Source organism: Ochlerotatus camptorhynchus, unplaced genomic scaffold, assembly GCF_037179485.1.
Source record: "Ochlerotatus camptorhynchus isolate MF236.1 unplaced genomic scaffold, CSIRO-AGI_Acam_v1.1 ptg000922l, whole genome shotgun sequence".
NCBI lineage: Eukaryota > Metazoa > Arthropoda > Insecta > Diptera > Culicidae > Ochlerotatus > Ochlerotatus camptorhynchus.
Genome location: NW_027041368.1, coordinates 246,457 through 270,593, shown reverse-complemented (window position 1 = coordinate 270,593; position 24,137 = coordinate 246,457). Strand labels below are relative to the sequence as shown.

Below are 24,137 nucleotides of genomic sequence, written 5' to 3'. Positions count from 1 at the left end.
TTTTCATCTTAGACCCAGAAAGAGTTGCCAAACTTGTTGACAGGTATGGTAACCCGGAGGCAAATTGATCATTTTTTATCGTAAATGTAGAGATAAATTTTAGCGACGAATGCAATTGACAAACTATTGGTTGCTATGAGGATTCTAACTTTCTACAAGAGGGCTTCATATTGGTTGTTTTGTTTATTTTTAGGACATTGTTGAATTCTCAAAATCGGAATTATCGATATAGGGTTAAATGGATCAACCCCCCCAACGCACTATGGGCAAAAATAGGTCCAAAATTACCCAAAATTCAATAGCTCAACAGCACGCTGAATTCCGGCCATGAAAAACAACTTTTCAGAAGGGAAATCGTCCGGGGAATCGATTGCACGTGGTCCCATAGACCGGAGAGCCTTGTAGGTATGTGTTTTGGACCATTTTACCCCATTTTTCCCTACTTTTTTGGAGGAAATGTTTTTTCACAGCTCTATTTTTCGTAAAACATAAGCATTTTATGCATGGTTTTAGAATACTATGTCTTTAAAAAACAGTTCATGAGATATTAGGGTAATACGGGGTTCACTTTATAGGGGAAAAAGGGGTAAAAGTGAAAATACAATCAATGTTTTTTTAATACAAAATCAATTTTTTTTAATATCATTATTTTTTTCTGAAAAAAGCTTTTAAATAACTTTCATTTGGTATTTTGAGTTCCGTCATCGGCCAAACAGTTCAAAAGTTATAAATGTTTGAAAAGAATCGAAAAAAATATTTTTTTTTTGACCGCCCTAATATATAAATAGTCACCCTAATGACAAAATAAAAAATACGGGTCAAATATGTTGCGATAAGGAACAAAACTACCAATTTTTACAAAATTCTGAGAACCACTATATCGTTTTGCTGTATACAGACAAAAAAAGTGAAAACTCTTTTAAAACAGATAGCAGTAAATTAAAACTTATTTAACCCCAATTAACCTTAAATTTCGAAAAAAAAATCTTATTATTGCAGGCAACCTTTGAGGTCATTCAAAAAATCGCATCGTTCAACATTTCTATGAATTTAAATAAATTTAGCGAGGGTTCACTTTTACCCCTTACTCCCCTTTAAAGTGTACCCCGTATTCCCCTAATATCTCATGAACTGTTGTTTAAAGACATAGTATTCTAAAACCACGCATAAAGTGCTTATGTTTTACGAAAAATAGAGCTGTAAAAAAACATTTCCTCCAAAAAGTAGGGGAAAATGGGGTAAAATGGTCCAAAAGACATACCTACAAGGCTCTCCGGTCTATGGGACCACGTGCAATCGATTCCCCGGACGATTTCCCTTCTGAAAAGTAGTTTTTCATGGCCGGAATTCAACGTGCTGTTGAGCTATTGAATTTTGGGTAATTTTGGACCCATTTTTGCCCATAGTGCAACGGTTTCCTTGTGCAATTTTAATAAATATTCTTATTAAATTTGAGTTCCCTGCATCCAAATCAGGTGCTAAACTCCTTGTGAGAAGTGTATTTTCATCAGAAATGCGTTTTTTTACGCTGCTGTTTTACGTGGTTTCCCATCAAAAGTCGCAATTTTGCAATTTTTGTGTGTTTTATTTATTTTTAATGTTATTAAAAATTAAGGTATACTTTTTGAGATATTTAAGCACATCTCAAATTTTCAAAAAAATTATTACGGTGCATATAACGTTTTCGTCCTACCGTTTATTTAAAAATTACAAATACGCAATTAAGAAGAAAAATATAACGATATTCAAAATGATTTATTCTGATTCGTCAATTAGCGTGGAACTGCTCAGTAGGGACAGAAGAATAATGTATTCTTAAGGTAAAAAGGCCAAAGAATCGATTCCGTTTGTGTTCAATCTGTGCACACTGAGACAAGTACTATAGTCTTTAAAATTTGGAACATGTTATCAAAAATGTTTCAAGTAGTGAGTGGGTGACCTTTTGAAAACTATTGGAAAAATTAATAATGGGATCAAAATTGCGTCATACGTCAATATGTGTAATAGGTTTTTTTTTTTAAATAGTTCGTTTATTTTTCCAGGCTCATGTGCTGTAGCTTTGCGGAGCCGATATTCATTGTTTAGATAACAAAATTACTTAAAACTAACGTTAGTAAAGCGGGGGCCGATTACTCGCGGCTATCTCGAGGTTAGGGGTAACAAATTCTAACAAATGGATGGCAGGGTAGGGATTGTGAACACAAGGTTTGGAGAGCAATGTGCTCTTGATCTCGAACTAGGCGACACTCTGATGAAAAAGACAAACATGGGGGTACACCGATGGGTAGCTAACAACTTGGGAGAACACAAGATGACACTAACTTCTAAATCCTCAAAGCTATCCGTTTTAAAAACACATAAATTAAATTCAAATAGTCGATGTCTCGGCTCGCCAAGACATCTCTAACAGGTATCGTGGGTTGTTTTCCTCGGGCCCTGAGGGATGTGGATAACTCAGATTTGGAAACACGGTGTAAGGTACACGACCAAACAACATGCTCGATATCGTGATAACCACTGACACACGCACATAAATTGCTGCCTGAGAGCCCAATTCGATAGAAGTGCGAGTCTAACGAGCAGTGATTGAACATAAGCCTTGATATAACGCGTATAAAGTCGCGGCTCATGTCCAACCTTTTGAACCATGGTTTGTTCGACACCTGTGGGAGAATAGAATGTAACCATCTTCCCAATTCACCATCATTCCATTTTTGTTGCCAACTGATGAGGACTTGCTGGCGAGCAATGGAGAAAAATTCGTTGAAGGCGATTTGTCGCTCAAAAATATCGCCTTCCATAGCGCCCACCTTAGCCAATGAGTCCGCTTTCTCATTACCCGGAATTGAGCAATGAGATGGGACCCAAGCTAAGGTGATAGTATAGGAGCAGTTAGATAAAGCACTCAGTTTAGTTCGTATTTCAGGCAGGAAATACGAGGAGTGCTTCATCGGCCTCATTGAACGAATAGCCTCCAATAATATACGGAGCTGGTTTCTGTAGTTTATAGGAGGCGCTATGAAATTGATTAAATACACCAAATCCAGTGGAAGCATTTATGGTTGACCCATCTGTGAAAAATCTTTTATCGTTACTTACATGGTGGTACTTGATTGCAAAAATTAAGGGAACAACCATCGACCGATGGTGATCTGGTATTCCATGGATTTCTTGCATCATGGTCAGATCAAAATTTACAGAGGAACTATAGAAGGCTTGAAAGCAATCACGATTGGAGATTAATAAAGAAGGACCAACCTCCAGCGTCATGTACTCATAGTACAAACTCATGAATCTTGTTTGAGGATTTTGGTCGAGCAGCTTCTCAAAGTGTTCTATTACCAAAGGATTCAATACTTCACAACGGATGAGAAACCGGAAAGACAGCTCAGCGAAACGATCTGTCAGTGGGAGAACACCCGCGAGTACTTCGAGGCTCATCGTATGAGTCGAGCGCATACAGCCTAGCGCAATACGAAGGCAACGGTATTGAATCCGTTGCAGCTTAAGAATGTGTGTTTTTGCTGCGGATTGGAAGCAAAAGCTGCCGTACTCTAAAACCGAAAGGATGGTTGTTCGGTACAACCTTATCAGATATTCCGGGTGTGCTCCCCACCAAGTTCCGGTAATTGTACGAAGAAAATTGATTCTTTGTTGGCATTTTTGTTTCAGATACGCAATATGTTTTCCCCATGTGCATTTGGAATCGAACCAGACACCTAAATACTTGAAAGATATACTTTGAGTGATTGTTCTACCCTTTAGTTGAAGCTGTAACTGTGCAGGATGATGCTTCCTAGAAAAAACAATCAACTCAGTTTTCTCCGGAGAGAATTCGATACCTAGCTTCATAGCCCAAGTAGACAAATTGTCTAAGGTATCTTGCAATGGTCCTTGCAGGTCCGGTGCACTTGGCCCAATAACGGACACAACGCCGTCATCTGCAAGCTGCCTTAGCGAGCAATTTTCATCAAGACAACCATCAATGTCTTTTACATAAAAATTATAAAGAAGGGGGCTTAAACATGAGCCCTGGGGGAGACCCATGTAACTAATTCGTGAAGTTGTCGAGTTTCCATGAGAAAAGCTCATATATTTCTCAGACAACAAGTTGCTCAAATAGTTGTTCATAATTGGTGAAAGCCCACTGGATTCTCTGCTTGATCGTCAAGCAGTTCAGTTCGGTGTTAACTCGCTCTCTCGAGTTGTTTGAAAAGTTCGTGGCGATAGTGTTAGCGCTCTCTTTCGCGGTTTGTCGTGCGTGTGTGTGTGTGCCCCGAAATAGGGAAGCATCGGTCGCGAAGCCCGGCGAAGGTCCAGAACCCCGGTGAAGGAAGCTCCGGTGTGCCTACCTCGAACAGGTTTGCTGTTCTCCCCATGGATGGGAATATCCAGCCAGCTGTGTTGGAAAAACGCAGTAAGAAGAGAAAGAAGAATCGAGGCCAGTCCGATGTCACTGCGACGAACGCCAGCGACATCGGTGATTTCGGCGACGCCATCGGCAACGAAAATTCTGCCGGCCCGAGTGCGGCAAAAGTGAAGCTACCTCCGTTGGTAGTGAAAAATGCCCATCTTAATGAGCTCATCGCAGATCTAGCGACGCTGGGTGTTAAAGCCGAATACAAGTTGGGCAGAGTCGGCACCAAGGTGGTGCTCCGTACCAAAGCGGAGTATGACTTGGTCGTCGCCCACCTGAGGACTTCCAAGGTGGAATTTTTCACCCACGACATTCCCGGTAAGAAGCCATTCAAGGTCGTCATTAGGGGCCTACCAAACTTCGACCCGAAGTTTATCGAAGCTGAAATCAGAGACCGGTACAAGCTGGCCCCAAGTGCCGTCTATCGGATGACAAGGAAGGACGAAAATGTGAAGGCATATCCGGATAGCCTTTTCCTGGTACACTTCCAGAAGGGAACGGTGACGCTCAACGCGCTGAAGGCCATCCGCTCCATCAATTCCATCATCGTCCGCTGGGAGCCATACCGTGGCGGCCATCGTGATGTGACTCAGTGCCAACGGTGTCTGAACTTTGGACACGGCACCCGCAACTGCAACATTAAGCCACGCTGTGGCAATTGCGCTCAAGACCACGCCACTTCCAACTGCCCTGCGGATGGAGCCGTGGCGTTAAAATGCGCCAACTGTGGATGGAGCCGTGGCGTTAAAATGCGCCTACTGTGGTGGTGCTCACCAAGGTTCCGACAGACAGTGCTCCAAACGCGAGGACTTCAAACGCATCCGAAAACAGGCGGCAACTAACAACCAACCAGGACGCAAGAAGGACAAAGTCCCGGCATTTCGGACGGAGGATTTCCCGCCTCTTCGTGCTCCTCAGCAAAGGCAAGAGAATTCGCGGGTGCATTCCGCTCAAGCAACTTCTGGTGATTATGCTGGCTAAAGCTCTCCATCACCCCCTGGATTCTGGAGACAACCACCAGCGCAAAACAACAACCCCGATCTGTTCTCAGCGGATGAACTGATGGAAATTCTCGTCAACATGTCCGGTGCTCTTCGTAAGTGCCGCAATAAGCCCGAACAGATCCAAGTGCTCGGTAAGTTCATCATCCAGTATGGTGTCTAAGCCGCTAACCATCGCTACCTGGAACGCTTGCTCTGTAAAAGCAAAACAGATTGAGCTTGCCGACTTCCTCCGCAAGCACAGCATCGACGTGGGCCTTCTAACCGAGACCCATCTAAAGTCCGGCGACAGCTTCTGGTTGCCTGACCACAACATTATCCGGCTTGATCGCACCAGCTCCAGGGGAGGTGGTGTAGCGGTCATCGTCAGAAAGGGAATCAAGTTCTGCACTCTGCCCCACGTCCGCACTTCTATCATCGAGGCCGTTAGTGTGGAGGTGGAATCACCAACTGGAAACGTCCGGTTTATCGCTGTTTACTGCCCACGCCAGTGCACCGCCAACAATGGACTAGGAACTCAATTCAAGAACGTCCTGACCGCCATCACCCGTACTAGCTGCCGATTCATCGTTGGGGGCGACCTGAATGCCCGCCATGAAGCTTGGCGGAACTACCAGCGGAACCGGAACGGATGTCTATTGTTCGACCACGCACAACATGGACTGTACACTGTGCAGTTTCCGGACGAACCAACTTTTATCTCTCCGGCGGGAAATCCGTCCACCCTGGACTTTTTCCTGTCAAACATCGAACTATCCAAGCCGGAGGCGCACAACGATCTCAGCTCCGACCCCCAACCGGTGGTGACTGAAGTCGGTGTCAACGTGGTTCCTGCTAGAAGCTGCCTGCGTATAGACTACCACCATGTCAACTGGGTGCAGTACGGACGAATGGTGGACAGCAACATCGATGAAAATCCACTGCTCGACACTGTAGATGACATCGACCGGGCGTTGGAAGGACTCCAACAGGCCATATCCGTGGCTGACGAGGCGTGTGTTCGACAAGTTCCTGTGAGGGGTAAGTTTGTTGCTATTGATTCCCACACCCATTTACTTATTCGGTTAAGAAATGTTCGTAGACGCCAGTTTCAGAGGACTGGAGATCTGGGCAAAAAACGTGAAGTGGCCGATCTGAACAGGCAGATTGCTTCCAGAATGGACTCACTCCGAAATTAAAGTTTCGGGCGTGTTGTCCAGAATCTGGACGACCGCTCCAGACCATTCTGGAAGGTAGCCAAGGTCCTGAAAAATCATCCCAAACCCGTTCCACCTCTCAAAGTCGAAAATGATGACGATCGGCTTTTAATCACCCCACAGAAGAAAGCAAATGCGATCGGCAAGCATGTCGCTTCATCGCATTTGCTTGGCTCGACTATCCAAAGTCCGCTCGATGATCAGGTTGCGCAATGCGTTCAAAACCTAGATGTCTCCCCTTGTGTCGTGCCTCCGGCGGATATGATTACAGTACAACAAATTTGCTCAGCGCTGAAATGCAGCAAGAACATGAAGGCTCCCGGGTTTGACGGTATATTTAACTTGATCTTGAAGAGACTCAGCATGAAAGTGCAGTCTCTTCTAACCGCTATCGTCAACAAATGTTTGGAACTGCACTACTTTCCAAGCATCTGGAAAATAGCAAAAATCATACCAATCCGCAAACCCGGTAAGGATCCAACATTGTCTTCAAGCTACAGACCAATCAGCCTCCTTTCAGCGCTGAGCAAATTGTTCGAGAAACTCATTCTCAATCGTTTGCTCAAGTTTGTCGAGGAAAATAACATTCTCCTTCCGGAACAGTTTGGGTTCAGAAAAGGGCACTCCACCAATCATCAGCTAGTACGGGTGATGAATAACATCCGAAGTAACAAAGCTGTATCCAAGTCCACAGCCATGGCCTTGTTAGACGTTGAAAAGGCGTTTGACAATGTTTGGCATGATGGACTTGTGTACAAGCTTTGTAACTTCAACTTCCCATTACATCTGGTTAAAATCACCCGTAACTACCTCCAGCAAAGGTCGTTTAAGGTATCGTTGAATGGTTGTCTTTCAGACAAGTTTTCCATCCCAGCAGGAGTCCCGCAAGGCAGTTTGCTGGGCCCCTTGCTTTACAGCATTTATACTTCCGACATTCCTCCCCTCGGTGACGGTTGCGTGTTCTTCCTGTTCGCAGATGATACCGCAATAGCCGTCAAAGGAAGGATGCCTCGCGAAATAACGAACAAACTTCAACGATGCCTTAACGCTGATTATGCTGATTATGCCACCACGTGGAAAATCAAAATCAATGCCTCCAAAACACAAGCAATCATGTTCCTCCATCGGCAATCGCCAAAACTGAAACCGGCTCCATCTTGTACTGTAATCATGAATGGCACAAGGGTTGAGTGGTCTGCCGAAGTAACCTATCTCGGGATGTTGTTTGACGAAAAGCTCCTCTTCCGTGCGCATGTAGAGAAAACTGTAGTTAAGTGTTCTGCCTTGGTTAGGTGTCTGTATCCGCTGATTTGCCGCAGATCCCGCCTCTCAAGGGTGAACAAACTGGCCGTCTACAAACAAATCATAGCACCTGCGATCCTCTACGCAGCTCCGGTGTGGGAATCATGTGCACAGACTCACAGGAACAAAAACCAAGTCGCTCAGAATAGAGTACTGAGGATGGTACTTGATCGTCCTTTTGACACTAGAATAACAAATTTACATGAAGAGGCAGGCATTGCCAAAATAGATTCCAGAATTAACGAAATTAAGACTAAATTTGCACAAAAATGTAATTTATCAGAACATGCTTTGATTAGCAATTTGTATATAGTAGATTAGGTGTATATAGTAGTTGTAGGTTAGTTGTAGTAGTTGTAAATAGTAGTTATAAGTAGTCTCCGTTTTCAAATTTTAAAACAAACCAATCCCACCAAGGTGGTCATTCTCTAAAACAAGCCTGATAGGACTATTTAGGAACTGTAATTAATAATAATTGAAATTTCACAGGAACTAAAGTTGAAAAGACGCATCTGTGTCACTTGATAAGTTATACATGTAAACCACACAAATTCAAGAAATATAGATCATTTAAAGTAAAAAAAAAAAAAAAGTGAAAGCCCACTATCGTGGAGTTTATCCGAAAGGACATCGATACAAACAGAATCCAAAGCCCCCTTAATGTCCAAGAAAACTGAACCCAGTTGCTGTTTTTGCGCATAGGCCAGTTGAATTTCAGTTGAAAGCAACGCAAGACAGTCGCTCGTTCCTTTGCCTCTCCGAAATCCAAATTGCGTATCTGAAAGTAAACCATTCGACTCGACCCATTTGTCTAGACGAAAAAGAATCATTTTCTCCAACAATTTCCGTATACAGGACAGCATCGCGATGGGACGGTACGAGTTATAATCCTACGCGGGTTTACCGGGTTTTCGAATGCGATAACTCTTACTTGCCTCCAATCATCCGGAACAATGTTGTGCTCCAGAAATTGATTGAATAAGTTCAACAAGCGTCTCTTCGCGACGTCTGGGAGATTTTTGAGCAAGTTGAACTTGATTCTATCCATTCCTGGAGCTGAGTTGTTACATGAGAGGAGAGCAAGTGAGAATTCCACCATCGAAAACGGAGAATCTATTTCGTTACTATCACGGACTATCACGAACGTTGGTTTGAACCGACACCGAATCCGGGCATACTTTCCGCGCGAAGCTGAATATCCAACTGTCTGAGTACTCCTTGTCTTCGTTGACCGGTGATGACGCGTTTCGCATTCTCCTGCCGACATTCCAGAGCGTTCTCATGGAAGTCTCTCGTGACAAACCATCGACGAACCGACGCCAGTAACCGCGTTTTTTGGCTTTAATCAAGCTCTTAAAAGTTTTCTCGAGGTCGGTGTACCGCTCGAAGTCCCCGACCTTACCGTGTTTGCGGAAGCGTTTAAACGCGGCGGACTTCTCGCTGTTTGCGTCGGTGCAATCCTTATCCCACCACGGAGTGAGAGGTCGTTTGCGAACGGAACCACCCGGAACGCGTTTCGTCTGTGCTTGAAGAGCGCAGTCAACGATAAGTCGCGATAAAAAGGAGTACTCGTCCAGCGGAGGGAGTATCTCAACCGATTCAATATCACCGAGAACCGTGGCTGCAACTTTTTGCCAGTCGATGTTTTTCGTGAGGTCGTACGCGATGTCAACCGAGCGAGTGGAAGATGAACCATTGGTAATAGAAATTTTGATTGGCAAGTGGTCACTACCGTAGGGATCTTGAATTACTTTCCACGAGTAATCCAACGATAGTGAGCTCGAACTGAGGGAGAGGTCTAATCTACTTTCTCTTGCTGGAGGTTTGGCCACTCGTGTTACTTCCCCAGTGTTAAGAATTGTCATATTGAAGTTATCGCAAAGGTCGTATATCAGGGTTGAGCGGTTGTCATCGTACAGTTCCCCCCAGCCTGTACCGTGGGAGTTAAAATCTCCTAAGATCAACCGAGGCTCATATAAAGCTGAGCAAATATTTGAGAGACCTTGGCGAGAAATCGCAGTTCTTGGAGGAAGATATACTGAGGCAATACTGAGGCTTTTACCTCGAATATTTACCTGACATGCGACAACTTCAATGCCTGTCACGGAAGGCAGATCGATTCTATGAAAGGAATGGAGCTTATTAATCCCGAGAAGCACCCCTCCATACGAATCTGCTCGATCAAGGCGAATAATGTTAATGTGTCTGAAGAAAGCCATGTTTCACAAAGAGCAAATGCATCACAAAGTCAGTTGTGAACTAAAAATTTGAATGTGTCAAGTTTCGTTATAAGACTTCTACAGTTCCACTGAAGAACAGAGATCATATCCCCGACCTCATTCGGAAAATTATCCATCAAAGGATATGATCGATGCAAGGAAGGACCACCTAGAAGCTATTTGCTTCAAAAGAGTTTTCACAAATGGAAGCACTAAATTAATAATGTTCCTAGCTGAGTCAGAGACGTTGAATATATTGAAGATGCTCTCCACAATTCCAGAAAACGTGAACATGGCATCATGTTCTTGCTGATTATTCAGCTGTTTTTCTGGCTGAAAAACTGGGATATCTGGGGTTTAAGATGATCCCGGAAGTGGCGGAAAGTCCTTGTTAAAATTACAAGATTTAAATCCCGGTGGTGGGGGTTTCGGTACATTTCCGCTACCTCTTAAATTTGTCAAGGTAGGTTGGGAGTCCATACGAGAGGTCTTGCGCGGATTTTGAGTGACGTTTTTTTTTAATCGTTTTCTCGTGTTGCCTTTAAAGACAAAGGGACTACCTTCACCAACCTCTGAATCAGAGCCCTGATCATCATCTGGCAAAATGGAGTATGTGTTTTTGGTTTTTGGGGTGGTTTGGGAAGATGAAGCGGTGATTTTTAAGAGTTCTGCAAGTGACCTCTTGGAGCGAGCTTGCAAAGACCGCTTAAGTTTTTCTCCCTGCTGTTTGTACTTCGGGCAATCAACCAAAGCATGCAGAGTATCCTTGCAGTAAACACATTTTGGGGTAGCCCGGCAAGAACCATCTGCATGCAGCTCGCCGCATTGATCGCAGCTCGGTTTGTTGGTGCAGAAGTCAGCGGTGTGACCAAGTTGCTTGCATTTTGAGCAGTTCATTACCCGCGGTACAAACAAGCGTACAGGCAGTCGAACCTTCCCAATTACGACGTAGTCAGGTAGCGCCGATCCTGAAAAGGTCACACGGAACGAGTCTGACAGAGAGTACGTTTTTTTCGTGCCAATGAGAGACACTGATTGCATTTGGATGCAATCCAGAATCTTCACTTTCGGAAGGGCACGGTTTTTAAAAATACCGAAGGATTCGGCATGAAGGAAATCTTCGCAAGTTAGACTCGCTTCGGTGACCACTCCTTCGATTTCTACGTCACAACTGGGGATGTAGACTCGATATTCCATCGTAAAAAGCTCATAGGCAACAATCCGCTTTGCCTGTTTCAGGTCATCAACGGTAACGCGCAGTTTGTTTGGCGTCACCTTAAATATATCGGTTACGGCCGAAAAATGTTTTGTCAGATCCTTCGAAATCCGAGAAATATTCAAAGGTTTTTGTTTGGGCCGGAAAAAAAACAACCCACGGACCTTTTGAGCCGCTTGGGTAAGCTTTATGGCGGGGGGTCGCAGAAAGTTTTAAGGTTTTAACGGTTGGAGTAGGGGGAACAGGTGGACGAGGAGGCGATGGTGGAGAAGGGGGGGCAGGGGGTGCAGGAGGCTGTTGTTTAGACATCACCTTTGGGTAAGCTCCAGTGCTCGTTTTAGGGTCCGAAGTAGAGTCCCCTAAGGTATCCATTTTCTCTTCAGTGAGAAGCAGATTTTCAAATGATGGAGATTCAACAGACTCATCATTGGAGATATCTGCTAGCGAAATACCCCCGCCATCATTTGTTTCATCCATTGCGGGGTCTTAAGTACCTCCGCAACAGATTTCGACATAAACAAGAAAAAAAAATATGCGTGAGGAAAACAAAAAAAAAAAAAAAATTAATAATAATAAAAAAATATATAAGAAAAAAAACTTATCCAGAAAATATAACGGTAAAAATAATACTTAATCCAACAAAGCAAAAAAAAATGTGCCAGGAAAGTTAATCAACACTATAGGGAGATTAATCAGACTGCAAAAAAAAAACAGTAAGTGAAAAAAAAATGAAAACTTTTTCAGGAAAAAAACAAAAAGTTGTCAGAAAAGTTAATCAACGCTGTATGGAGATTAATCAGGTTGCGGAGAACGGAAGATAACCGTTTGTTACTTAACTCTCCACACAAGCGCACGGAGTGTGGCTGATGACGTTGATCTACTGATGTGAGGATGATGGTGATGATCGTTCTATTGTTGCCCTCGAGTGTTTTCAACAAAGCACCGGCTGGCGAACTCGATGACCTTGATGTTGCAGTGGCGTGATGCGATGAAATTTGTTGGCTAAAGATGAACAGCTCATCTGCCGGACTCGGCCGGAAATGACTTCCTTTCTCGAACGGTTGTGCGGCAAATGCAATTCCGCGATGCTCACTACACTTTTGTATACTATGTGAAAGCGGATTGAAAAAAAACCTCAATAGGGGAAAAAAAGCTAGTACTGATAACGGAGTGCAAGCAACACTAGACCGAAACAGTCGAACGTTCGATGCGGAATGTGTAAGAGTTGATTTATACAAAATTTGCAATAAAAAATATTTGATGCCTAAACTATTCAGTAAGTTGTATACAATAGTTTGAGACAGGCAGTGAAGCACATGCGAGTTTTGGGCTAATTTTACTCTGGTATTTCATATCTGGAAAAAATACTTCATTCGAATGTTTTCTGATCTATTATTCGTCAAGAACATCTACATATACTTACACGTATGCACATAATATATACAAGCGGAATCGATTCTTTTGAATTTTTACCTTACGAAACATTAATTTCATAATAATTTTATTTAGGTTTTTAACGGCATGCAATTTTAATCCTTTTTGTTTCTATAATCCCCAAGCTGGGTGAATATGAGTAACGCAATTTTACAAAATTTAAGCATTTTTTTACGCTACGCTCCTTTAACTAGAAAACTACACGCATTGTAATAAACCTGTAGCGGCGCCGATGGTGTAGTGGTAAGCGTGATTACCTCTCAACCCAGTAGGCCTGGCCGGGATGTTCTGAGGCATAATATCTCTGATCACGCCTTCCTTCGGAAGGGAAGTAAAGCCGTTGGTCTCCGGTTCATGAGTTGATGGGTCTTTCTTTCCTTTATTTAACGTCGGTCTCTGTTCCGCAATCTAGTGCCAATCACCGACGGACATCGATTGCCATCCATTGACGGCAATCGAATGTGCAGGAAGGCAGCTTCCACACCTGCGTAGGATATCGCACCCATTCAACACACATGGGCCGGGAGCAACGGCTTTACTTCCCTTCCGAAGGAAGACGTGACCAGAGATTTTTATGCCTCAGAAAAATCCCACCGACCTCGGCTGGGATTGAACCCAGACCCATTGGGGTGTTAGAAAGCAGTCACGCTTACCACTACACCACCGGCGCCGGCTAGTTGATGGGTCGATAGGTAGGGTCCAGGTGTGGGAGCTGTCTCCTTGGCGTCGGTAGCATTAGTGCTCAGCACGGAAAACAAGATCGACGGAAAACAAACCAAAAGGAAAAAAAAAACCTGAGAACCTACGCTTTAATGAACGCGTAAAATACGCTATGTTTAATTTTAAGCTTAATATAGCACACGAATTTACGTAACATTTTAACAGGTTTGCGGGAGGGGGGAATCGGACTCGTCACTTTGCCATCATGCTAACTTTTCGAATTCTAAATGGAATTTTGTTTAGTCTAATGTCTCATACTATGGTTAGGATGGTGCGATCTTCAATGATGGCGCACATTGACTCGAGAGAGTTTTACGTTCCAGCTAAATTTAAATGTTTTAAAGATAAAATGGCCTAAGATAAGGCTGGTCAAAGGCTCTAAAAATCGGTCAAAAGTCCCAAAACCCCAACTTTAAAAATTCCCGACAACGTACTATGATAGCCAGCGTTCGTAAACTCGTATCATAGACGCCCAGACATCTGCCAAATCGAATGTCATCATCATATTTCAAAACCATGACTTGAACTCCGGCGAGCTCTAAGAAGCCAGTATCGCCTGAGAGGTTATTTTTGCAATCACGGTAATTGAACTATGTCTGGCTAGTATGGTCCGACCCTCGATATTAAGGCCAGGGATGGTAAATTTCCTTTTCAATGAAAGATCTCACGTGATTTTTACAGAGATACTTCTGTCACTATCACTGGATGAGAAAAAAACGGTAGAGATTTTATTCAAAATCTCATCGATTGTTTTGTCATGACAGAACGTGACAGTGTTGTGAACATCGCAATTACTAGCTCATTTATTGATAATATTGTTACTTGAACCGTGGAAATCTTAAAAATATATTCACTCACACTAAATCAGATAGAAATTTTTATGTCAAAACCGTAAGAGAATTGTTCTCATGAGTGCTTGATCATTGGAGAATGACAAGAAGCTTATGCTAGGTAGTTACGTCTCATGATAGTGACAGGATCTGTTTTCCCATTTTCGCATGACGATTGTAATATTTACCAGCACCAATCAATGCGTAAAAGTATGTTTTACATATGGTAGGATCACAATGAGATGTTTAAAGGGACATGGTAGGGTGAGTTTCCGATGGTCAGCTTTTTTTGGCGTCATGTAATAGTAATTCTACGTAAATTGCTCTCTAGGGGCCTCCCTTAGCTAAGTCGGTAAAGCAACAAGACCATGCTGGAGGTGGCTGAGTTCAATTCCTGGTCCGGTCTAGGAATTTTTCGGGTTGGAAAATTTCTCGGCTTACCTGGGCATAGAAGTATGATTGGACTTGCCACACAACAATGGAAAAATGGTACAGGCATCGAAAGCTCTCAATTAATAACTGTGGAAGTGCATCTAGAACACTAAGTTGAGCTCACACAATAAGCTAATATGCGATATGCAATAAGCTTGAAATGCGAAGAAGAAAAAGAAGAAGACGTAAATTGCTCCAACTACTGCGATGTTATATCACCGATGTCAAGGGAGGCCCAGCCCTTAATTATTGATGAACATGCCAACAGTGTAGGACGCATCTTTGAGTTGTCAAAGTGTTACGAGAGTTCGTTGGTGCAAGCAATGGACATATTTACATTATTTGACAAAACCCAGGTAATCATGACGTTTGAATATTGAAAACAATTTGAATGAAGAAAAGAGACCTACTGCTGTCATGATTACCTAAGAATTGTCAAATAAAGTAAATATTTACACCGATTGCATAGAAGAATTATCATCTTAAACCACAGGGTGTTCGAACAATGCCTCTACGTGCGGACAACCATAATCAATGCAGCATCAATGTCACGCAATTCAGTATACAGTGTACTTAGCTTTCACAGCGGACAGCGAGCTTGCTCAGCCTTCCAGATAAGTACAATATGTATAAATTAGAGCCATGGTTGGTTTTGACTTCAAGAAATTGAAAAATGCAATCTTGGGCTTCTAGAACCTGTACCATGGCCTCCGAATGGTTGTCCTGGGTGTGTGGCATGGTTTTGGATGAATTGGTCGTTAAATTATAAATATAATCGTTCAATCCATAGATCGACCATTTTTACAGAGCTTCCAAAACCTTGTCTGGAACATTGGAACCAGTTCCGAGGCCACTGAATGGTCAATATTGACCTAGGAGGCTGAGCTGGTCTTTTATTATAGGGTATCCCAGAATGTCTAAGCACGACTTTGGAACACCCCTGCTTGTTTCAGATGACGTTTAAACAGCTGATTATCTAGCTGAATCATTGTTTATATTTCGATCAACCGTTTCGTGTATCGCAAGTGTCGGTTCTTTACATTTCCGTGATAATGCGAAGCATTTCTCGGGAAAAACAGATCGTGCACAAATGATGTTCTATCCCCAACATTTATCTGAGTCAATTAGTGACATTGGAAGGTGTAAGCATCGGAGCCTTTCAAAACGAGATTCGGAAGAATGGTGATGAAGTAAAATTCCAGGACAAGCAAAAATCTGAACGCAAACCGAACCCTGTTGACCAAAATCTGGCCCGGAAAATCGTGCAAGCTTTCACTCGCAAGAAAAGTGCTTCAGTTCGAGACGTATTGCCATGATCCGCAAACACGACGCCTCAGTAATGTTTTGACCGGATTTGGCGTTGGTTTATTACTTCAAGGACATGGTAGCCTGATATAAACCTAAGAAGGTCCAATTCGTACCCAAGGAGATGAATCCGCCAAACTGTCCGCAAGCCAAGCCAATCGAAACTTTTTGGGCCCTGACCAGCGGATTCCGTTACAAAGTTTGCAAAAGACTGGGAAACATTATTCAAAATCTCCTTGTATTACGTCTGATCGGATCTCAGATTTTCTACGTTTAACTGTAATAGAATACTATACACAGTTAAAAATAAATTTTAATATTACATCCAAGAGAATGCACTTCAGTCATGTCGAAAATTTCATGTAATTTTTTTGGCCACAAACATAAAAAAATGCAGTAAAAGCCGCGTAATGTCAGTTCATGCACTGTTTCATTATTTTGTCCTATTTGGCAAGTAATATTACACTATATTTTCGACACGATTGAAGTGCATCCGCTTTGATGTGATATTAAAATAAATGTTTTGCTGTGTAGAGAACATGAATACGAAATAAAAATCGAATTTGATGTAAACAGAGTTACTTTATTGTTATTTTTTTTAAATCGTGCTTAGACATTCTGGGACACCCTATAATTGTTTGTGAAACTCTAAATACTAACTCTGGAAAAATCAGGAAACAAAATATGCATGAGTACGTTAAATTGAGGTAAAATGTACGTTATATCGAAGAACACCTGTATTTATACTTCAGAAAATGTGAAGTGACATCATAGTAAAGGCTTGCAGACGCTAAGTCAGCGATAAGTCAAAGGGAACAATATAGCACAATTAAAAAAAAAAAGTGTGGTGATGATGACATTGGGTTTTTCCATTACATAAGAAACAATGCAAATAACCACACTTTAAATTCATTTGTCTTGAAATCTAGGAATGTCACTTAGTCCGGTATGACTTAACGGCAACCATATCACCTTAATGCCATTCAAAACAATTCCACTTTGCAAGGGAGCTCTCAAATGAAAATATATAAACTAGGGTGAATGCGCCAGGTAATTGGTCCAATCTTAATTTATGTAGATACAAGTGTCGTAGACGACTCATTATTAGCCAGTATCCCGTATTGCATTCACAATATAAGGCACACTCCAATGACTCACTACCCATAGCAAAAAGTAAACACACCATCAGTATAACAGCAAATCCAACAACAACAACATGCGTTCTTATACCGTTCCATCGAACAGTCAATAATTATTGTTCATCGCGTTGAATCATAATTGTCGAACCAAATGGTAATTAACCAAAACTCATGATGCCAGATATATTTTCCAATGTAATCTTCTATCTTCTATACATATATAAATGAGTTTCTGTCTGTCTGTCTGTCTGACCCTTATAGACTCGGAAACTACTAAACCGATCGGCGCGAAAATTTGTATGCAAGGGTTTTTGGGGCAGGGAAAGGTTCTTATGATGGTTCGAAACCCCTTCCCCCCTCTGTAAAGGGGGGCTCCCATACAACTGAAACAGAAATTTCTGTATAACTCGAGAACTAATCAAGCAAATGGAACCAAATTTGGAATGTGGAGGTCATAGGGAGTTGCCCCTTAGATAAGACGGGTGGGGGGCTACGTACAATATAGCATGCTTTTTTAATTGGCGCATAAACTCAAGCTAATATTGAATCCCGAGGAAGGTCGGGCACTCTCAGCTACTAACAATATAAAATAAAATAATGTTTGAAGATTGCGTATGTAACCTACAGAAAACTGATATAATAAGCACAATATAGATACAAAGATTTTTGTTGTGCATTGTTGGCCACATTTAATGTTTATAAAATTATTCTTATTCTTCCAGAAAATAGTTTAACTTCAAATTATTTGCTGTGTTGTCAACAAGGTTGCAAAGACTCATTTCAGCTTAAACAATGTTTTTCTAAATTATGAAATAATTAGATGCCATGATCAAATTTTGAATTGGTAGGATACAAGAAGAGGTTGCAAAGAATGTGTTTGACATATTAAACCTGTTTATTTCACTTCATGAGAGTCACAGTCAGCGATTTTTCACAAACTCACTCACTCACTCAGCGATCAGCAAATCGCTGATTGTGACTCATAGAAAGCAAAATTTACAGGTTTTATGTTTCCAACGCATACTTTGTAACCTCTTCTTGTAAGTTACAAGTAAAACATGCCATCATACCATCTTTTGGTTTTATTATTCCGAAAAACATTATTTTACCTGAAATGAGTCTTTGCAACCTTGGTTGTCAAATATTATTTCATTGGAAAAAACTTATTGATAGCAAAACTACCTATATAAACCAAATTGATAATTATTGTTTTAAACGTTTGAAATAAAAAGAATCGAGAAAAATGTACATTAATTGACAAAACAAAACATATCCCGAGGTTTTGAAATAAAAAACTTTGTTGGAGAACTTGTCAGCATATTCTAACGTTAAGCGTCACAAGATAGTTTTTATTTAACTGGTTAACTTTGCCGCAGAAACCAAATTTTCAAAATGCATGATAAGAGCGCAACGGTTTTTGACCGGCAAAAGTGAATTCTGCCCCGTTGTTGTGCGATGTAAGCTTCAGTAAACCAAATCCTCTCTCCTTTCCTGGTATATTAAAGTGAGTTGAATGTTTTGCCACCTTTGATCACTCATACACTAAAGACAGAAAAGAAATAAGATCATTTTTTCGCAGGGCAGTATTACTTCAGAAATTTCATTTGTATTTTAACATGCTATATTATGATGAATCAGCAGTGGTCAAGTGGTCCATCTATCAATTAACAATAGTCACAGATCTATAATAACCTTGTTATTGACTTTTATTTTTTTTAATATTTTTCTCATCTCACACAGGGATGTCCCGTTGATTTAACCCGCTCCATGGACAGCAGCAGTGCAAAATCTATCACGAGCAGTGAAAAAGAAACCACACCAAAACGATTGGCATTTTCCGTAGAAAACATTCTCGATCCAAACAAATTTAACGGCAAACTTTATCAAAACAACAATAATAGCAGTATTAATAATAACAATACCTGTAGCCAAAACAGTAATTCCAATAATCATAGTGTAAATAGTAATAATAAATTTTGGAGCGGATTCGACCGGGATGACAAACTGGAGGATGACCAAAGTGATTCACGATCAGGTAGGTTCTTCACATTAATTGACTATAACCTGTCAGACAACCTGACGAACTCTCTTGCGTTGCATCTCATCGGAACATCAGAAAGCAAACAGATTTTCTCCTGCTAACATTTAGATGCGTTCGAATTACACGCATTTGACAAATAGTTTTAACTGCAGTTTTTGCCATCGCCTCCGTATCAAGTCGTATCGTTCGATGGCTTCGTAGCAATGCATACAGAGCCCTGTTGCAATTCAGGGTCCGGCTTTATCTCGTATTGCAAAATACTTCATCCCGTCTAAGCTTACTTCGATGCCTGGTAGAACTTGCCACGTGAAATGCTCTAGCAAAAAACTGCCCTCCGTCGAGCCTTATAGAACATAAAAAATGCTTCAACGAAAGAATTGCAGATTCACCGGAAAAGAGAACGGTATATTGCATCGAAGCATGCAATGGGGCAAATGTGCATGACTGCGATTGCACATGTACACATCGGTCAATGGGATGCCACATACGAACGCAACGATTGATGCATCATGCATGCTAAAAAGCAGATAACACTTAGGCAAATAGACGTTCACGGTAGATAGCCTTAGTCAATCGCTGTTCAGCTGCTTGCACCAGCATACTTTCAAATTGAATGTGACAAAAAAAAAGAAAAATTCAATAAATTCTACTAGGAAAAACAAAATGAACGAATGCGACCGATTCCACTAATGGAATATGAAGAGATTTTCTCATACAAATTGTAAACGGTTTATCAATATTCAATCAAGATTCAACTGTAATAAGGATTTTTGCGATTCAGTTCATCGGTTTTTGATTGGAACAAACTGTTTAATTTTGGCGGACGTTTCCATGCCAATTAGCATCATCGTCGAGGGAAAAATAGTTTTGATCTCGTCTTACGGCTTTTTTTAAACGTATAATTCTAGATGGAGTTAGAATAAGGCACAAATAACGTAACACATGGAGGGGGAGGGGGGTCGAGCTTGCGTTACTTATTGCTACATAAGGGGGAGAAGGTATTGGGAAATGTTACAAAACAGATTGACCAAAGAGAAAAAATATTCTAAAACGAAAATAAATAGTTTGCTTATAAATAAATGCACGCAAGCCTTGTATCTATAACACAATAAAAACATTTAAAACTCTTATTTAAGAGTTTTTATTCAATCTTAAAAATAAGGAGGGTGGGCGAGTGAGTTTGCGATACGTATTGGGGGGGGGGGGGGAAAGGCTCGTCAAGCGTTTGTTACATAGGGGGTCCATAATCAAGATTTGCGTGTGATAAGCTCTTATTCTAGTTCTATCTAGAATTGTGTGTTGCGTTTTAGCTCTGCAAAATTTAACCGTTTGTTCCAACCAATTCTTTAAGGGTATTGAAGTAAATGCATATTCGTAATCTGCATTAAAAATGAAACCCAAACCCAAAATTTCATCAATTTTGGTACACTGGAACTATTTTAAATAAGTACGATTACATTTGCAAAAATCACCTTATTAGCGCCTCATGATGTCACTTTGTATGGGAGCGAGCTGTCAGTTTGTCAGATGAAAGTGTGTGGGTTCGAAAAAAATATCGCTGTGCTCAGAACACGAAGCTCTTTCAGATGATATATAAAAACCGATATATTTTTTTCAAAATAATCAATACTTTTTAATACTCTATATAGAGCTGGAAATAGGGCGTAACAGCTTTTGTAAACAATGACTTCTCTCGATGATTTCTCTAAAGTCATGCCTCTCCCTGGCAAATCTACATAACCATCGAGTAGAGGAAGACTTCTCCTACCCGATGAATATACTGGTTTGTGTTGACGTGCCTTGAATTCCTAGAAATCAACGAGAGAAGTCATTGTTTACAAAGGTTGTTACGCCCTAATTCCAGCTCTATCTAGTATTGTTCTTTGGTTTATTGTTTTTTACATTTTAAATATTCAATGTTTCAAACATTAATGAAAATGTATGCGATATGTAGCGTAAACTACCTAAGTACCACATTACATATGTGGAACTCGATCATCAAAAATCGACCCTTTCTCAGTGATTTCAAGTGGCATAGAAGAACATCAATCTGTCAAATTCATTATACCAGCTGTAAAATGAGTAAGGGGATCAAGGGGGTAGTAAATTTTATTAAAATAATTCTAACGTGGTTTAAAATGATGTGTCTTCTTAGTAATCCTGAACTCATGTCATAGTACTTCCTTAACCATTTACGTTCTTAATGTATAAAAATAAAGCTAGCTTTAACAAATTTATCGCATTGCTTCACACAGCAAAATATTAACGTTTGCATGAAAAAAGTAGACATTATTTTCCGATTTTTTATGAGATGTCCTGCCACCCAACTATTTACAGCCCAATTTTGATACCGAAACGTATTGTTTTTCTATAATTATGGCCAAAAAAAGTGAGGAAACTCCACGCGTTCATTTCTTTCTTCTTCATTCTCTAAATTTGCGCGGATTATTTTTTTAAATTTTGTGGTAAACATAGAATAAAAATGTATGTACTATTTTTTCTTTGGACATTTTTTTTTTGTAATCAATAACATCAATCTTTGATTTTATTAGGTTTCATGCGGGGAAAAAACGGCAGTGCAGATATAGAGTTAAGTGCATACATTTTGAAGTCCAGAGAGCAGCAACAAAATTTTCGAATTGTTTGCATTGCATTACATTCAATTAACATAATATCCGTAAGGAATCCAATACAATTCAACCAGGTCGAAGAGACGTAGAAATATTGCATCTGTGTACCTATTTATTACTGTTTAACAACGCTCTTGATTGACTTCTGATCGTCTTGAAAATTCTAGTGAAAATATTCTTTGAGAAGCCCCCTGTAGAGCTAGTCGAAAAAAGAATGGCCGCATTATCAAATGAGCTGTAAACAGTAAACTCCGTCAACCCTTTAAACAGCGGAGGAACAAAAGAGACGATAAATTCTCTGGGCCTCACCTCCTTACACTCATTGCGCATTACCTTGACAATTGACAATTCGCCTTTTCGTTCACTCTGTAACTCTTTACTCCTATGGTAAAATGCGTAACATCCCATAAGCAAACATCAGTCTGTGCGTGAAACATGGTGAACATTTCCTTACCCTTTCACTCCTATGAAAATCCCATAATATACTGTCAATTTTTCCGCGAGACGGCGGCTTGCTGGTACCATGGTGGAATGAAGAGATAAGACAAAGCCCGCTAGATTTCAAGCACACATTGTCAGATGCTCATGGAATTTTACCATAGGAGTAAAGGGTTGTAGAGTCGCCGTCAACATCAATGCTTACTGAGCATGCAACCATATATCTGCTTTTCTTTTATAAGGGCCAATTCCGCAAACGCAAATAATTACATTTTCGGCGAATTTCTCTAGAATGAAAACTCACTCAAGTAAACCATTGGTGGCTTACATTGATTGACTTTGACCTACGAGAAATTTACGAAAGTAACCATTGCTTACGTTTTCGACATTGGACCTTATGAACGCTGAGTGTCGATATTTCGAAAATTTTGTTTTGACACATCGATGTCCGACTATGCTAGTTACAGAGCTTTTTGACGTTTAATCGGCGCACACTAATGCACCATTTAAATTGAAGTAGTGCGAGGAAGAGGGAAACAGATTAGTGGGAAAACAAACCATCCATTCATCCCTGTGTGCTAGATAGAGAAAGACGCTTAAACGTCAAAAAGGTCTATACTGAGGCAACACAAAAAAGGGGTCAACTTTTAGTCAGTTATTTGGCATGAAGCTCCACATTAGGGTGTTTTATTCTGGAAAAAGATTGATATTTTTGATAGGCCACCCCTTAGGTCAGTTCATAACACAAAAACAAACATCTGTGCAAATAATCAGCTAAATTGGTCAACGTTAAGAGGTCTCGCCAACGATTTCAATTTTGTTCGGGATTCTCTTCAAATTAGTATCGGAGAAAATGATGACCCACTAAAATCATTCTAACTTTTTTCTTAATGAACTGATTTGCATGAAATTAAAATATATTATACATAAAACTATAATAAACAATTTTGTTGAAGACTGCAAGTCGATTTGATGCTCCAGAAAACAGAAATTGGCTTTCGGAACTCAGATTGCAGATAAACCTTGATTTGAGCAGAAAAACAGGTATGCTGATAGGGCATATTTCATAGTATGCTTTGCCATATTTTTTTTTACATCAATGTTTATAAACATATTGTGCTGTCATCTCTGGATACAATAGTGCCATGGAGTTGAGAAGTGATACGGAGAGGTGGATGATCGGTCAGTACATTACCAGGTTCACCGGTAATTGCGGTATGTTTGCGCACATCGCAGAAATTTACAATAACGTTTGGCGAGTAAACAACTATTAGCCACCTTAATCAGGACCACTACCGAGAATCCCTGACTACAATGGCCTCAAGATGCTTACCACACGGGGTACACTTAACACAGAAAAACTCCCATAGAACATCACCTTTCAATGCTATTACCACTTATATTGATTTAATACTGGCATTTATTCTCCCACCTCTATCGATTAATCTCCTAATGACTTACTAGCTAATCTGACCAGATCTTTGGTTCTTCGGTTATTCGGGGCCCCATGGTCACGTGTCTTAGTTCTTCGCCTGCTCCTCTCAGATTAAACCTCCTTGGGCGGCGTAGTAATCCATTACTCCTTCGCGCGCGACTGATCTGTACGATTCGTATTATGGGGTGATGATGGCTTTCACCTGAGTTCCTGTCCTGCCGAATTCGTGTTGGAAATGCTCTCCGGTACGTCTACATAGCGTTTCTGTTTTAAATACACCGGGGTCCTAATAGACAAACCGTTCTTATTAGGGATTTAACCAAAATTTCGGCTTTGCTATGTTCCTTGCCGTTCACTATTTTCGACCTACTATCCTCCATTT

At 41.0% G+C, this 24,137-nt stretch overlaps 1 protein-coding gene across 1 annotated transcript in view; it reads left to right on the top strand.

Annotated features, from left to right (window-relative positions):
* The window catches only part of slou (slouch), a 111,572-nt gene that overhangs the window by 5,631 nt on the left and 81,804 nt on the right, over nucleotides 1-24,137 (top strand). Inside the window, exon 2 of the mRNA XM_065238727.1 lies at nucleotides 18,952-19,246. Within this exon, the coding sequence (XP_065094799.1) occupies nucleotides 18,952-19,246 (295 nt within the window). The remainder of the gene's footprint in view (nucleotides 1-18,951; nucleotides 19,247-24,137) is intronic.